Here is a 17,397-nt window from a genome sequence, read left to right on the forward strand (position 1 = left end):
GCTCAAGACAATGTTGACAAATTATGGTTGAATGTAAATTCAAAATGCAATTAACAGACAGCGTGGGATTATCTATCAGTGATTCAAGTGGCGTCCATTTTCATAATAAGGCTGTATCAACTGTTGTGAATAGTATAAAAAAACTTCCATAAACTAAGTTGGACAAACATCTGTGGTGTTATCTTATTAAGATGATCTTCACACATCAGCAGACTGGAATAGTTGCATGTATTTAAAATCATGTTAAAATGCCAGGGATTTATTTTTTGGCATGTAAAATGGATTATATTGGATAATTAAAATATATTCATAATTAATCCTTCAAGCAATGTATTGTTTCAGAGGCCAACACATCCAGGCTGACCAGCGAACTCATTCAAGGCCATGGCGGCACTTGAAACATATTCCAACATGTTTACTTATGTCCCACCAGCCCCTCCCCACACACCAAAGGAGGAACCCATCAGAGGTGGGACATGGGGCACCACACGCAGCTCAGACACCTACCTCCCTGGCTTTGCTGACAACCCTTCTTGCTCAGAAGATCTTCCACAGAGTTTTCAAACACTAAGTAGACGTTCTGCAGCAAACCCTGAAATACGTACAAGGAAAGAAATGGAAATGGATAAACAGCAAATGTTCAACGCCACATTAAACGATATTTCAAAATTACAGGATGTAAACTTATAGCAGTGAGAACATTTTCTTCTGTGCTTTTATCCTCAGCAGGTCTGAAATCTCATTAATGGGTTATCTATATATGTTACTTTGAAGCTTCGTTTGAGGCAAGAGGCAGACAGTGGGGTTGACCCGAGGAGAAGGAAGAGTGTCTTAGAGAAGGGGTGGTGGCCCCCAGAGGGATGGCAAGGGTTGTCTTCTGAACACGCTCAGGGGACAACGGGGGCCACACTCTCTCCACAGGGGACTCTGAGGGTGCCTGGTGTTCCCGCATGCAGCCTTGGGTCTCGGGAACGTGCACTGCTCCAACCACAGAACAGACGGTACAGCTATGAGACCAGGCCGTCCTCCCGGTGACAGTGAGGGGCTCGTCCCAGCGGGGCCAGTCGGCCACGTGGGCCTGGGGGGCTTCCTGACAATGGCCAGAGACCACGACCAGCATCTCTAGGCCTTTACTGAAATAACTGAGTCTAATCATACATTTATTTGCAAAGAACACACACACCTGGAGGAGAATAATTACTAACCCTCTGCTGCAGGTTCTAACCACTTGCATTTAGAAAGATCCTCTTGTAAAAAATATTATAACTGAGGTGAACATGGAACGATTCCCTCATAAATCAATAGCCCCTTCCTTAGAAAACATAGTTTTCTCTCCTGTCTTCCTGTCATGTCAGTACTGAGCTGGAATCTGGGGGTCTGGGATTATAGAGACATTTGAATGGGGTTGATTCCTCAATCATCAAATTAATCTTCACTCAGGAAATTGGTGACCATTTGTGCAGCTAAGAAAGGGCACCTATGACAGCTTGCTCTGCTCATTCCTGGTTCAGAGAGCCATGTGTGCTGTGTGTGCACGTAAGAGTGTCTATGAGTGTGTGTGCATGCATGTGTATACATGTATTGTGTGTGCACTTGTACATGATTTGCATGTGCCAGTGGGTGTGCATTGTGCACGTGGAGCTTGTTGTGGGTAGGTGCACATGTGTCTGCTTCTCCAAGGCCACCCCGACCCCTCAACAAGGCAGCTCACTAAGCGGGGCCCCCACTGGGGTCCCCAGGCCCTAGGCTGCGTCCCGCAGAACCTACCCTGAAGTGACTCTCTCGGGCAGGGCCCTTGGCCACATACATCCTGCTCTTCTCCGTCTTCAGCTGCTCATAAAAGGGCTCGTCCAGCGTGAAGCTGTCCATCAGGTCGCAGCCCACATAGAGGCTGTAGGTCTCTCCGGTCACCTGCACAGTGATGTTCTTCCACTGGGAATCAGCCAGGCCCACGTCCTCCAGGGAGATGACGTGCTGGGTGCCGTCCACCCAGTACGTGAGGTCCAGGGTGTCGGCGGGGCCATTGGACACGATCTCGAACTGCCTGTGTGTGGCGCCTGGGCCCTCCAGTGCCAGCAGGGTGCCCCTGGACTTGCGGTCCTGCTTCAGGCTGGCCGTCAGGAAAAAGCCCTCCTTCCGCCGCATGGCCTCGGCGATCCGATCCAGGTGTTCCGCGCTCACCGGAGGAATGTAGTCAAAGCGCACGAAGCGGTAGGCGGGCACGCTGGGGTCCGGCCCCCGGAACTGCTTGGCCCCGATGGTCTTGCGGTTGATGTTGCTGATGCTGAAGAGGTCAAAGGCGGTGTCCTCGTCCTGGTCGCCGGCTGCCCGGGGAGCAGAACAAGGGGGTCACGGGGAGCAGTAGGCACAGGCACCCTCATCTCGGGGCCCCAAGTCCCCCCCTTCCTCGCCTGGGTGCTCGGGCTTTATTCCTCAAAAACCACTGCTATCCTCACTCCCCAGACATCTGCTTCCACAGGACCAGCTCCGCCCTTGACCAGTCAGGGACCCTCTGCTCAGACCAGCTGACACTTTGCCCAGCAAGCCTTCCTCCAGGAAGGATGCAGCGTTCGGGTCACGCTTGGTCCCACCTGCTCCTGGACCAGGACCCTGGCCACCTGCTCTTTCCTGCTCTTCCACCCAGAGCTGAAGCTCGAAGGTGAGCTTCTTTCTAGCATCTGATTGCCCAGAAAGGCATCCTGCAGGGCAGTGCACCTCCAGTCTTGTCACTGGAACATTATTAGAAAGCAATTACATTTCATGTCTCTTTCTTAGACAGATCAGCTGACTTGATCTTATCACGTGGGAATCCCTTATTTTGTAGAAAGATGTGCTCCCACTCAGGGCTCACCCTGCAGGGGAGCATCTGAGACATGATGAGCCGTAAGGCCACAAATGAATGGTTTTAAGTCACCGTCTAAACTACTGGAAGGAGTCATTGTCAGACCTCACCAACTCCTAACACTTTAAGTCATTCACAATAATTTTCTGAACACAAAGTTTAAACAGAGAATAACTTTTCATCTAATACTTGGCAAATTAAAGCATTATAATACACAGTGCTGTTGACAGAAGTGTCATTTTACTACCTGCAATAGAGATATTTGCCCATATATCAAAAATCCTTAAAATAATTAAAACCTTTGACTCAGCAATTTTACTTTGGGAAGCTATCCTAAATATATAATCACAAACTCTAGGATATATGTATTCACAGCAGTATTCCATGAGGCATCATTTATACTAGTGTAGATGGGATGTGTAAAGTAAACGGGAATTGACCTAAAAATACTGGGGGTTACCTTCTAATGGAATATTATACAGTAATTAAAAATCATGTTGTAAGAAAAGAAACAGATGGAAAAATATTTTTGATACATTTTTAAGAGCAAAAAAAAAAGTGGGAAGGAAAGAATTTATAAAACACCAAAAAGTTTAGTATGCTGTAAATATCACATACGAAAAAAGGCAAAAAGTGCCCAGCAAAAGACTGCATCTCCAGGTCAGAGGGTATCTTTCTCTACCACCTGAATTTTCCAAAAATAAATGGCTTCCTGATGTATGGACTCAAAACTAATTGGGGATTTATCTTAAACTAAGTTAAGAAGGTTCCAAGAGGTGAGATGCTCCATCCAGGCCTCCACTTTGTCCACCCTCCTCCCACAGGTGAAGCTTGCTCCGGGAGCCCAGGTCACCAGGGCAGGGGGCGGGGGGGGGGTGTCCACACTCACCCTGAGCACTGTACCAGGGCCATAAGGCTAGCAGCAGCAGTGGCCACAGCATCCTGCCTCTGCCCAGCTGAACCCCTGCAGATAAATCAGACCCGTTACTTCTGAATACATAACCTCAAAGTCTAGTGTAGATTGGAATTTTTACTCATATGACCATTTGAAAAGAATTTGTATAGGAAAATCAGAAACACATGGATTTGTGAGCAGTTAAAGCTAGATAGGAAATGTGCTTTTCAAATGGATTCTTCTAACTGTAGCTGGTATTCACTGGTCTAGCATTTGCTGACAAGCACTATGCTAATGACATCCTAAATATTCATATTATTTAACCCTCATAATGACCTAGGAGGCAGCAACTACTGTTATCATCTCCATTTTACTGATGGGTAAGTGGAGTTCAGAGAAGTTAAGTGCTTACCCAGAGCAATGATGCTACTGAAAGGTGTAGCCAGGATGTAAACCCAGGAAGTTTGAATTCAGAAAAATGTCAGCCTGGGGAAAATAACCTATGAAGACATTTTGTGTAAATAGCCAAGAAAAAAGTTGCACATGACTTAATTAAATAGAGTAAATATTAACTGTATATGAGTTAGAAGTAAACTTAGTTTGGTGATCATAATTACAAAAAAAAAAATAGCCTTCTACTTAGTAATCATTTTTACTTTGCTTTTCTATTTTCCTGAGGGCTGTTTTTCCATTCTTGAGGATTCTCAGTTGGCAGGCTCAGCAGACACTGGCCCAGAAGTCAGAGACTGGCCGGGAGCCCGTTCCACCGTTAACCCCTGCTCAGCCTCCTGGTCTCCCCACTGAGCAGCACATGGTCCCAACGCCCCTCCAGAGATACACTGTGTCCCACTGAGGCGAAGCCAAGCTGAGACCCGCACCCCTCCCTGTTTAGGGCTTCAAAGATCCTGAGCTTCTCAGTGATGAAGAAATCCAAGGAGTCCCCTCTCCAGAAGGATTTGGGAACCTAGAACTACCCATTCCCCCCAAGATGGGGACCATCCCCTGGGGAAGCAGGGTCCATGCAGGACCCTCAGGTTTCCCCATGGGATCCAGACACTTGCTTTCAGTCTGTCCACAGCAAGTCCAGAATTTCGCTGAGTTCCACCTGCACATCGAGGAGCCAGCTGTGTACCCAGGCAAGCCCCCGCCGGGCCAGGCTCAGAGCTGCCTTGTCAGGCACCCTCTGTGCAACCTGGGGAAACTTACTTACCCTCTCTGCTCTCAGTCTCCTCCTCTGTAGAATGAAGAATAGGCATTTAAATTTTCTACTCATGGGGTTATTGTGAGAAATAAATCAAGCAAGTTAGTGTCTGTAAAGGCTTATGAAGCCCAGCAAGCACAGGGCGTGTGGCCGTTTATTGGAATGCGCTGTCCCATGACCACCCAGTGCAGTAGGAGTGACAGTAAGGAGGTTGATAGGACTCCAGAGGGCTGAGTTACACGAGTGAAGCCGCGTAAGGGACTTAGACCAGCACTTGGCACTCAGTGAACACTACACAAGTGTTTCAGAGTAAACGGTGGGCAGGCACATCTGCAAAGCTAGGGTCTATTCCCCATTCAGCCACACATGCACCTTTGTCCCCTGAAGACAGCAGTGACCACTGTCTCTGGCAAAGACAAGCTCCATCCAAAATGTAAATTTCCAAATTCTGGAGGCTCAGCTTCCTATCAGCCTCAAGGGAGTACGCTGAACTCTGTTGCTAACAAAATCAAATCCTCTGATTCTAAAGCAGAACTATCAGCACTCTGCCATCTATCCCATCTTATTTCAGGGGATCACGACAGCAAAAAGAACACAGCAGGGTCGGAGTCATGGGTATGGCTGGTACAGCCTTATCAAGTCCTGTGTTCTTAGAAGGCAACACGTATGATATCCTACGACACACGCCATAGGGACGGGGACACACGCTCCCACATCCTACGCCTCACTTCACACATTTAGTGCTGTTTAAGGTCATATTTTTTCCAAAGGAAAGGTTTCCAAAGCCTTCTGCAACAGAATATCATTAGACCTTGTAAAGATCTTTTAAAATTCTTTTTATATCAACAATCAAAGCAAACATAACTTCACTGAGAAATACCTCCTTCCCTCAGTGGAGACTGCGGTGATTTCCCCAAAGGAACCCAACTCGGATTTACAGAAGTCACGCTAATTCCCCTCTGCCTTTTCATCTGCAAATTATTCCCCAAATTTTCAAGAACAGCTGTAGTCCACGGGCAGTCAGAACACTCTTCACAGACTTACTAAATATTATTCATTAAGAACATTCAAAAACACTTGTCAGCTGTGAAAAATGTTTAGCGTTTGTCTCTATAACCTCTCTGCTTATTTTTCACATGCTCAGGAACAATTTTTTCTAGTTTCTTTCTCATGACCGCACCTCAGTAACAAACTTTATGTGGAAATGTCTTATTTTGTAGCTGAAAACAGCAGTATCTGCCCCAGTTTCCAGGCAGGTACATTCACGAAAGTAACAAGAATCCTCAGGTGATGGGAAAGCCCAGGAAGGTCACAGCATCATCCCTGCAAACAAAGTGCTGAAAATGAGTTTACTTGCCTCAGTTCCCCAACTGAGCAGCACAAATACAAGGTGAAGACATGTTTGCTGTTTAGGTGCTAATAGGCATGCCCCCTCCTCACTTTAAACTTATTCTGCACTTTCTCCTTCTCCCCTCTTAGAATCAGAAAGAGCCTTTTCATGAAAATTAAACTACAATGAAAAGTTTTGGTGAATTTAAAAAAAAGCTCTTACCTGGTATGTGGAAAACCTGCAGGGATGACTCCTCTCAGAGTTGGGAATGGGGTTCAGAAGGTATGAGGGTCTGGTAGGAGACCCAGCCCCACTCAGCAGAAGAGCTGGGCTCAGAGCTCGGCACCCTCGGGGCAGCAGGCGCTCCTTATATGCGCTGGGTCCTGTGTGGGGCTGTCAGTCAGACACACGCGGAAGCAAGCTGAACTCACTCCTTCGGAGAAATGACATAATTCCTCCTCTGATCTCGCATTTGCTGGAGCACCGGGCACCGGTCCGGTCCAGCCTCCCCCAACCCCCGTAGCCCCACCCCTGCTCCAACCCGCAGCTGGGGGACCACAGAGGAGAAGCCAGATGAGTGAGGGGAAGACGGACTTTTCCTGTCTTCTCTCAGGAAATAAAATGCTATAAATAAAACCAGCAAGATTGGCTGGAACTCCCCTTTTTGCTTAGGAGAAAGAATGCAAGTTGTAGGCTTCAGATCTGGTTCACATTACCCAAAGTGAGAATGGTCTTTCTAAACCAAATAAGTAACAATCAATAAAACGCAAAAGAGTAAGTGGGTGGAAATGATCAGTCCATCAGTCTAACTGATGAAGTTAGATGGATGAATTCATGTATCATGTGCGTAAGGTATGATATTTAATCTAAAGGGAAGTCAGCACATCACCTAGATGACAGAGAAACAGGATGCGGAATTATTTTCATCCAAATTCTACTTCATGAGCTCAGCCTGGACCCCATAGGATGGCCTCTCCCTGGGGACGCCCAGTGTGCGGCCAAGAACCTCTGGCACAGACTTTCCCAGCGGCATGAACAAGCCGTAGTCAGCTTCCACAGGCTCGCTTACCAGGACAGCCCGATGCGCGGGTCGTGCAAGAGGAAGCCTCGAGAAGTAAGAATAGCAACAGCCAGACTCCCTGACACTTCCCAGAGCTCACACATCCCCTGAGGCCAGGCTGGGCCCTGGACGGAGGGAGGAGATGGATGGGAGATGGGGTGGAGTGGGCAGAAAGGGGGGTGCCTGGTGGAGGTATGGGCGGAGGAGGGGGTGGATGAGGGAGGGAGTGAGGTATCCCCAAGGCCAGGCTGGACCACAGACAGAAGAGGCGGTGTGGCCGGCTGCATGGGCCGGCGACCCCCGAGGTACCCGGCAGCGGTGTGGTCAGCGGTCAACAGGTAAAGTCTCAGCTAAAGGGTGTTAGAGGGAGTTTGCTCTAAGCCACCTTCGAATCTGATGGGGTAACGTTGCTGAGGGACCTGCATCCTCTACACCTGGGTCCCTGCCAGGTGGGGACCACGGAGGGGCAGCAGGGGCACACAGAGCCAGCCACACTGCAGTCCAGCCAGGGTGTCACTGGGGGTTTGGAGGATGGAGTGGGACAGGGAGAGGGCTTGTAACCGAGCAGAACCGTGACCTTGGCCCACTGTTTGCATTTTCTGAAAGCCTTTGTTTATGGTGACTGTACATTTATTACTGGGTACACAATATCAATTTCTGATGTACAGAGAAAGAAGAAACTTGACTCAAAGAATATATAGTATATGTCTTGTTCAAGGTAAGATATCTTGCTTTTGGTCAACTAATTGGTGACACAGTCATCATTTAAATTAAAAAACCTGGACTCTATGTAAATAAGTTGATGTTGTCTCAGACTCCAAAGAAGAATGTATAACCCAGTTTCCCTGAAAGCCTTTTTAGTGGAGCATTGTTGATTTGCTAGTTGACCTGATTTTGCTGACAGGTTGGCTGTTCCTTGTCCAGAAAGCGGTGGTTAAACCCTCACGCCCCATCTGCCAACAGACGGAGCCGTCAATGCCTTTCTTCATCTACCCACCCGTCTGACAGCCACTCACCCAACGAGCTTTAAGACAGGAAGTCCTGCTGTGCTGAGCAGCTCAGGAGCACACGGGGTGAGGAAGAGTCTCACCACCTTCGTGCTTGATGAGGAGAACAGACCACAAGCAGCGCCAGGTCAGAGGAGCGCTTGGCCAGAGGGATCGCCTTGCTGGGGCTCCAGAGAAGAGGTTTCTTCCAAAGGGGAAGCTGGACTTGGCAGTTCCGCTGCACAGGGGGCATTGGAGGGTGGAGCAGGCACAGAAGGTCCTGGGCGGCCACCACAGGACAGAGGGATGTGTGACCACGAACCACAGAGCAAAGTCGGTCACAGCAGGCAAACGGGAATTCTGAAGAGTTAACGGACACTGGAGCAGAACATCAGTTTTCAGGGGTGAGGGAAGTGTGTGCGTCTAACAGCAGACGGGGAAGAAGGGCCCAGGCAGGCTGGTTCACACCCCCCAGTGCGTGTCCGCCTGGAGCCTGTGACCTCACACTGTTTGGAGACACGCTCTCTGCAGATGAGGTCGTACTGGAGGAGGGTGACCTAGGTCCAGTGACTGGTGTCCTTATAACAAGAAGGTCACTGGGACACAGGACACCATGTGAGGACAGAAGCAGAGATGGGAGGGATGCGGCCACAAGCCAAGGAACCTGGGGATCATGCAGCCCCAGAAGCAGTAGGACCTTCCCAGAGCCTCCGGAGGGAGCACAGGCCTGCCTGCATCTGGACCTCAGATGTCCAGCCTCCAGATGGTGAGAGAATTCACCAGTGTTGTTTCAAGCCACCCAGTTTGTGGCACTTTGTTACAGCAGCCCCAGGAGACCAACGCGGATGCACTGCCAGGTTCCAGAAACTTTCATTTTCACAGTCGTTGTGGGAGGCCCGGGGGCAGTGGAGTGAGGCAAGCTACGTCAGGACAACAGGACCAGCTACTGACTGGGCCAGTGACCATCCCCGGCTGGGGACGGGGTCAGCCTGTTGATGACTCTGAGTCTGATCGGGAATCAGGGGCTCTAGGATGAGGAGGACAGATGGGGGTCCAGGCAGGTTCCTGCAACGGGATCAAACATCACCCTGTTTAGGACATCTACACAGAGGGTGGGGTACGGGGTGCAGCTCTCACCCCAGGTGCCTAGGCTGGGCTGTGTTCCCACAGAAGTGCCCAGTGCAGGCATAATCCCCCCAGTCCAGCCCCACTGGGCAGGTGTCCAGTTCCAGACACTGGACTTTAGATGGACGTGGTCCCTGGGGCAGGAGGGGGAAGGACAGGCGGGATGGAGAGGGCACCAGAGCAAGCACCTAGGGGGCCACGCCACTGACTCCAGATGCCTGGAGAAGCCTCTGGAAAAAGTGTCTTCATGGCTCTGGAGCAAAATTAGAATTTACGTACCAAGGAAACAGGGTGAGATTCCTGCTCATTCCTGGCAGCTCCCTGTTTGTCAGAGACTTCCAGTCACAATGAACACCTGAGCATCAACTGATGGCCATGGACCCTGAAGGAGACGCGGCAGGGGATTCACCAGAAATGCAGGATGGTCCTGGCACATGTGGGGCCGTTGGCCAGAGAACGGAGTCTGCTCTGTACCAAGTGCTGCAGATGCTCCATAAGTGCCTTTTGAGTTAGAGAATGAGCCATTGGGTTCACAAACAAACAAACAAAATGACCTCTCTGCACTTCTTATGGGAAAACTCTGAGCAGCTGAGGTTTGGGTGGAATCGAAGGAGGGTCAGCCCAGCGCGGCTCCCTGGGGCGTTCCGAGCACCCCTCACTCCGGGATCTCGGTCACTGCGGGAACCGAGGGGCTCTGGAGGTGAGGGCGGGGGCCGGGACCATCTGACCCTCACAGTGCTGAGCCGGTGGGGCTGCAGGGGCGGAGTCGTCGAGGGCGCAGGGCCGGGGCCGGGAGCAGGGAGCTAGGCGCCCTGGATGGAGACACCGCAGCTGCAGGCATCTGTTTCCTCTTAGGCTCTCCTGGCCCTGAGTCAGCGAAGGGCTTTCTCACCCTCCTGTGGGCGGAGGGTTCCCGGAGCTCGCTCTGCTCTGCCCGACAGCAGAGGAGAAACAACCGCGTGTGATTCCGACGTGAGGGTGCGGGGGGCCGGGGGCAGGAGAGGATCCCTGAACAAAGGGTCCTGTGAATGGAGGCCAGGCAGGACGAGGTTGCGGGTTGTTTCCAGTCCCGGTGGAAAGGGAGCAGCCGCCCAGAAATGCTAGGGGGTGAGGAGGTGGCCAGCGGCCTCTGCCCGCGTGAGGCCGGGCAGAACCTGAAATGGGGCAGCGAGAGCGGAAGCCTGGACGCAGCCCCAGGCCGTCTGTGACACTGCCAAAGCCCCGCCCTGGGCCGCGGCTTCCTGCCTGTGAGACAGGCACACCTCCAAACCCACCGGGTCGGAACCCGGCCTGCGCCAGTCCAGGGCTCTGTGATCTTCTGGCAACGTCAGCAGGTGGAACGAGGTCCCCCTCCAGGGTCCCCAGCACGCGGTGGGGATGCTTACCAAGCAGGGGACACAAGTTTATGGCTCCAGGCCAGAGGGCAGAGAGCCCACAGTGACCCCCGAAGCTCTAGTCCCACAGCACAGACGGGGGGGAGCCAGGGCTGCTCTCAGGCCCAGGGCTCTGCTCTGTCCTCCCACCGGCGCTTCTGAGCTACGAAACGCCAAATCTCTGCACTTTCCCCATGTTTGCTGCTTTACAAAGCCTCCGAGACACTGTGAAAAGACAAATGTTGCAGGTTCTTGATCCAGTGGGGGACCCCGGGGATCACAGGGACCTGGCTGCAGCAGCGTGGGGCCCGGGCGAGGCCAGGCAGTGCTTTCCGAGCATGCCGGACTCCTTTCCTCAGCTGTGTCCTGCACCCCCACACCTGACGCTCAGCTGCCAGTGGCAGGTCTCCTCCTGGCTGGCCTCCTGGTCTCTGGGCTCACTCATCCGGTCATTCTGTCGGGTTTCAGGCCTCACCCCAGCCAGGCCCAGCCCCATCTGGCTGTAGACTCACCTGTCCTACTTCTTTTTTTTTTTTTTTTTTTTGCGGTACGCAGGCCTCTCACTGTTGTGGCCCCTCCCATTGAGGAGCACAGGCTCAGGACGCGCAGGCTCAGTGGCCATGGCTCACGGGCCTAGCCGCTCCGCGGCATGTGGGATCTTCCCGGACCGGGGCACGAACCCGTGTCCCCTGCGTTGGCAGGCGGACTCTCAACCACTGCGCCACCAGGGAAGCCCCACCTGTCCTACTTCTGTTCAAACGCGCCATCGGATGTAAACCCACGTCCACAGAAGCGGGACTGGTGTCTTCACCTTCCTTATCCACCCTCCACAGAGGATGTGGCTCCTCAAGCCAAGGCCGGTGAGTTATCCTGATCTTACGTCTCCCTGGAACTCCGGATCCCACATCTGCAAGGATGGGAACAGCCCACCCCCAGCCTGGGCCGAGACGTCACTCTCTCCGTCTGTCCCTCCCACTCCAGAAACCCCAGACTCCACTGGAGCCGAGGGACAGGCCGGCCAGCCGCTGGGATGCGGACTCCAGGGCCCCATACCTCGCTCAGCTCCCGGGAGGCAGCCCTTCTGCACTGACTAAATGACAGCGGAATGGGAGCCCCAATACCTCTCCAGGGACCTGTGAGCCCACAGAGGGCTGGGGAAGTGCCTGGTGCCCCGCAAACCCTCAGCCGCCTGCAGGGGCAAGAGAGCCTCAACCGCTGTGCCTGCCCCTCTGCAGTCATCCCCCAGAGTGACTGGAGGGACACTGCAGGAATGACATCCAGAGTGCCCTGCTGACACCCCCCCAGTGACCTCCCTCCCCAACTTCCGTGGCCGCCCCCTCCCTCCCCCTTTCTTATCTCCTTTGGGCTCCCCTCCCCCGCCCCGTCACCTTTCTGTGCCTCAAATGCTATTCTCAGGGACCTTGAACTTGTTACCCCTTCTGCCCCAAACACCCGACAGCTGTCGGATGGCTGGTTCCTTCTACTAAAGTAGCTCAGGTCTCAGCTTCGAAGTCTCCTCCAGGCCCGGCCAACCAAGGCCCCTCCCTGCACCCGCCACTTCCCACTGTCCTCTTGTCTCTCAGGACCCCATTTATGCTGAGCTGCTCTGCGGATTCCTGGAGGGGGTGCCTCCCTCTCACTGGCCTGCGACCTCCAGGAGAACAGAGGGTCCAGGACAGCAGGGGCTCACCCACCCCCTTGCCAGGGCTATGGCCCGAGCCTGGAGGACGTGCCCCAGGGGTGTGGGCACAGACGCCCACTGTCGGCGTCACTGAGGGAGGGATGGGGGCTCCCCTGCTGCCTCCATCCTGAGTCCCGTTTATCCTTGCCTCGTGCATCGGAGGAGGACTTCTGATTACCCAGCAGAAGTTCATCAATTAACATCTGTTTTCTTTTGCTAAGTCAATCAGTATAAAGTCAATATAGACCATGTGCCTGGACCAGGCTGGTCTCTGGGAATATTGTAGGTGTGAGGCTGAGGCTTGAAGCGGCTGACAGGCTCCCAAGGGCTACTTCCTACAGAATTCCTTGCTGAGCCTGGTGGAGAGGTGGGTTACGCCTCTGAAAGCCAAGCCTCAGCCGCTGCTTCTGCTGATCAGGAAGAATCTAAAGCGACGTGAGGGCTGCTCCCTCCCCAGAACTACGCCGTCAACACCGTTTTCTCAGCCCAGGCTCCAAATCAGTCTGCGGTCAGCACCAGAAAGCTGCATAACGAGGAACCAATGTTCAAGCGAGATCCTGGGGGACAGTCAGCAGGTGCATAGTTGGATTGTGATAAAGCAGGGAATGCAGAGAGGGAGAAAGAAAAGGGAGCGGAAGACAGTCTGGGGGCGTTTCCTCAGCTGGACCAGGAGGACCCCCGGCATCAGTAAGGAGGATCCTCTCCCTCAGGGAGGCGGAAGCTGGTCCACCCAAGGCCCCGTGGGAGCAATGTCACTGCACAGGTCCCACACGGGACACTGAGGCGTCTGCCAAGGAATCCTCCAGAAGGTGGCTGCAGCTGTCTCTGTTCCGCCCAGAACCTCCAATGAAAGCTGCCCCCGATCCACCTGTCAGGTCCCCCATTCTTGATGCTGAAGAATAACCCCCACCCTCAGTACAGCGGCAAGGACAAAGTATCCACTTAGTTTCTTTTAATAAGGATCTTATCACGCACATTGATGTCGAGTAACTCCATACAGACAACCAGTGCTTTTCTTTTTCTCAAACCCTAAAGATGGCCAAACTCTGATACATAATACACAGGAAACCAGGGTCTCCCAGCCGCCCCAGGGCCCCAAATGGACATGACCACCACAGACACCCTGGGCCATCAACACACAGGGTCAGTGAAGGGTGTTGTGTCAACATGGTGTTTCTGCAGAGTTTCCCCTGAATTTGCTTCACTTCTTCAGGGTTTTGCTCAATGTCTTTCAGGGGAAAGGACTTGTGCCGAATCAGTCTGCGCTGTGTCCTGGGAGAATGCACACATGGTGATGGGTCTCCACAAACAGATTCATGTGACTGACATCTGTACAATGTTTTTGTAATTAGGGAGCAGGAATCTGAGCAAAGAGACAAAATGGGAAGATTTTCCGGCCAACCGGCGTTGTGCTCGCCGCCCGCTTGGTGTGTGCACATGTGCATGTGCATTGTTACTGTGGAATTCAGTCAGGAGGAGCAGAAGAATCCCAGTGATTATAAAATATCCCAGTTGGCACGACAGATGCAAATATGGCTCCCAGCGTTGAGCAAGATTAACCTTTTGCAAGGTGCAATCACAGAAAAGAGTTTAGAAGTATCTCCTTTCTTTTCAATGCCCTTGCAAGTTAGTGATAAGGCCAAATTTTGCAAGATGTCCTAAGCTGCATGACCTCATAAGAAGGGTCAGGGTCTTCATTTTCTACTCAATTTTGGATCATTTCAAATAGTATTTGTCAAACCTTATGTGTTAGGGCTCTCCAGAGAAACAGAACAAATAGGAGGTACATATATACAGAAAGATTGATTATAAGGAATTGACTCACACCATTATGGAGGCTGACAAGTTCCAGATCTGCAGTCATTCAAGCTTGAGGCCCAGGAGAGCTGATCTTTTAAGTCCAGTCCTTGTCCAGAGTCCTGGCCTCACGAGAACTGAGGGTGCATTTCCAGTCAGGGCACTCAGGAAGAGCTGATGTTTCACTCAAGTCCAAAAGGGGGAAAAAGCCGATGTCCCACTTCAAAGACAGTCAGGCGAGGAGAGTACCCTCATATTCAAGGGAGGGTCAGAATTTTTGTTCTGTTCGGGCCTTCAACTGATTGGATAAGGCCTACCCACTTTAGAGAGGGCAATCTGCTTTACCTAGTCTACAGATTCAAATGTTAATCACATCCAAAAATACCTTCACAGAATAAAGCTTGGCCAAATGTCTGGGCTCCCCATGGCCCAGTCAAGATGGCACAAAAAATTAGCTATCACAACTTATATGGACAAAAATCAAAAACTCAAAGAAGAGAAAGCCAAAGGATTCCTCTGATGAATGGAAGTTTTCACTGGGTATGGGTTAGTAATGAGCTCTCTAACAATACTCACACCGACAATGAATCTATTCCTCAATGACTATCTTGACCCTTCAGTGAACAGGAAGAATCAAAAGTGAGCTGAAATTATTTTACAGTATAAAATGAAACTCTTTTAATTCAAACATCTGATCCTGAAAGTGTTTCTTATCCTATGAATTTCATTCTTTCAATTTTTGAAGCTATTGAAACATGGAAAAAAATAGAAATTTTCTTTGCTTGTAGATTTGTATAAAATATTTTATTTTCCCCATTCAGAAGAGCAGTAAAAAAGAGTCCACATAAGTTCTTAATTAATTGATTTCATTTAAAAAATTCTATTAATTTGATAAAGCACCTGGCATGGTGAAAAGAATCTAGAAGTACAGTAATGTACATACTTTAAACTGAAATTGTCAATTCAAAAGTAAAGCTGGTGATCCAAAACCTAAGTAAAATTGGGTAAAACAAAATAAGTTTTGGACTATCCGACACCCAAAGCAAGCCTATGGTATAAGAGCATCATAAGACAATAATACAATTTAACTCAAATTTCAATGTTTTCTTTGTATTTCTCCTAATACCTAGTACACATATCTACAGCTACCTCTAGGAATCTTTAAAATATGCCCATATTCTTATCTACACAATTTCATTTTTATTATTTTTATTTTTGAGTCTATTGTATGTGGGACTGTTTTCTTAATTTCTTTTTCAAATAATTTCTTTGGTGTATAAAAACACAACTGATTTTTGTATGTTGATTTTTGTATCCTGCAACTATGCTGAATTTGTTTATTAGTTTCAACAGTTGTGTGTGTGTGTGGAGTCTTTAGGGTTTTTTACATGTAAGATCATGTCATCTCCAGAGATAATTTTACTTCTTCCTCTTGGATTTGGATTACTTGTATTTCTTTTTCTTGCCTAATCTCTCTGGCTAGGACTTAAAAGAACCATACTGAGTCGAATTGCTGGAGCATATGGTAATTCTGTTTTTAATTTCAAGGAATTGTCATCCTGGTTTTATATAGTGTCTTTACCATTGTACATTCCCACCAAGAGTGCACAGGGTGGCGATTTCTCCACATCCTCAGCAAACTTGTTCCTTTCTATTTGTTTGGTTATACTCGTCACTCTACAGTGACCATGTATGTGTGTGTATACATCCATACGTATATATACATATGCATAGATATACTATGAGCATGAGGCGATACGTCATTCTAGTTTTACTTGTGTTTCATGGTGTATTGAGTACAATGACCAGAAAACTCTGGCCTTAAGTGGCCTTAAACGAAGTGCTGCTGTCCTCCCACCTCATGGATCTTAAAAGCAGGGCCTGAGGAGAGTAAACTGTCCTCAAGCAACTTGACGGAATCCCAAACTAGAAGAGAAGATAAGAGTATATATAGGGATATCCAGCATGCCACAAAGTAAAACTCACATCTGATATATAATCAAAGAGTACTGTATATGCAATAATGAAAAAAAAAATAGAACCTACAATAAGAAAGAAATTCGACCCAGTAAAACTGCCCCAGGACTGATGCAGATGTTAGAAAATAGCAGAAAATGGCAGTAAAACTGTTTTTATAACTGTATTCCACATGTTCAAAAAGTTAAGTAGATACATTGAAGGTATAAAAATGCATCCAAATAGAACCTTTAGACGTGAAAACTATGTGTGAGATGAAAATACATGTGTGCTTATTTCGGGGGAAAAAACAAGAGATTAGTGAACTTGAAGTCCTAGCAAAGCTACTATCCATAAGAAAACACACAGAGAACAAAGGATTTAGAAAAATTAACAGAGCACAGTGAATTATAAGGCACTTGAAGTGACTCACATACTTGTAATTGGAGTCCCAAAGGAAGAGAGCAAAAGAATTATAATGCCCCAAACTTCCCAATGTGTTGAGTAAGAAGCCACATATTGATGAAGCCCAATGAACCCCAATCATAAGCAAAATGAAAAAAATCTATACCAATGCACATAGTAGTCAAATTGTCTAAATCAGTGATAGAGAGAAAAATGTAAATACAACCAAAGAAAAACAACGCATTACATATCGAGGAACAAAACTAATAATGACAGGAGATTTCTCATAAGAAACAATCAATGTAATTGAGAAGAAAATGGAGTCCAATATTTAAAGTACTGAAATTAAATATATATATTTAATTTATATAATGTATATCAGCCTAGACTTCTATACCTAGACAAAATATCTTTCAAAAACAAAAGTAAAACAAGAACTTTTTCAGGCATACAAAATTGGAAAGAATTAATCACCAATGGGCCTGCAATATACAAAATGTTAAAAGAAGTCTATCAGGCAGAAAGAAAATAGAAATACAAGAGGGGAATAAGAATATAAGGACACTTCTTCAACCTGATAAAGGGCATCAATAAAAATCTATAGCTAACAACATACTTAATGATAAAAGACTGAATCCATCCCCCTAAGTATGGTTGAAAAGATGCCCAGCTCTGTCAGTCACCAGGTCAATGGAAATTAAAATCTCAGTAAGATTCTACTATGTACCTATCAGAATAGTTAAAAA

At 49.0% G+C, this 17,397-nt stretch overlaps 1 protein-coding gene across 4 annotated transcripts in view; it reads right to left on the reverse strand.

Annotated features, from left to right (window-relative positions):
* THBS2 (thrombospondin 2) overlaps nucleotides 1-6,761 on the reverse strand; it is a 30,160-nt gene extending 23,399 nt beyond the window's left edge. For 2 of the 4 annotated variants that reach the window (XM_081250848.1, XM_081250847.1), the window contains exons 1-4: nucleotides 4,948-5,089; nucleotides 3,732-3,806; nucleotides 1,768-2,324; nucleotides 508-592 (exon numbers count right to left, since the gene is read on the reverse strand). In XM_081250848.1, the coding sequence (XP_081106974.1) occupies nucleotides 508-592; nucleotides 1,768-2,324; nucleotides 3,732-3,806; nucleotides 4,948-4,993 (763 nt within the window). In that variant the 5' untranslated portion in view covers nucleotides 4,994-5,089. Of the gene's footprint in view, nucleotides 1-507; nucleotides 593-1,767; nucleotides 2,325-3,731; nucleotides 3,807-4,947; nucleotides 5,090-6,118; nucleotides 6,262-6,490 lie in introns of those variants that run through there. The other 2 variants (XM_081250849.1, XM_081250850.1) reach the window with 2 other exon arrangements.
* Between the last annotated feature and the right edge of the window lie 10,636 nt (nucleotides 6,762-17,397).

Source organism: Mesoplodon bidens, assembly GCF_964165515.1.
Source record: "Mesoplodon bidens genome assembly, chromosome: 12".
Lineage (NCBI taxonomy): Eukaryota > Metazoa > Chordata > Mammalia > Artiodactyla > Ziphiidae > Mesoplodon > Mesoplodon bidens.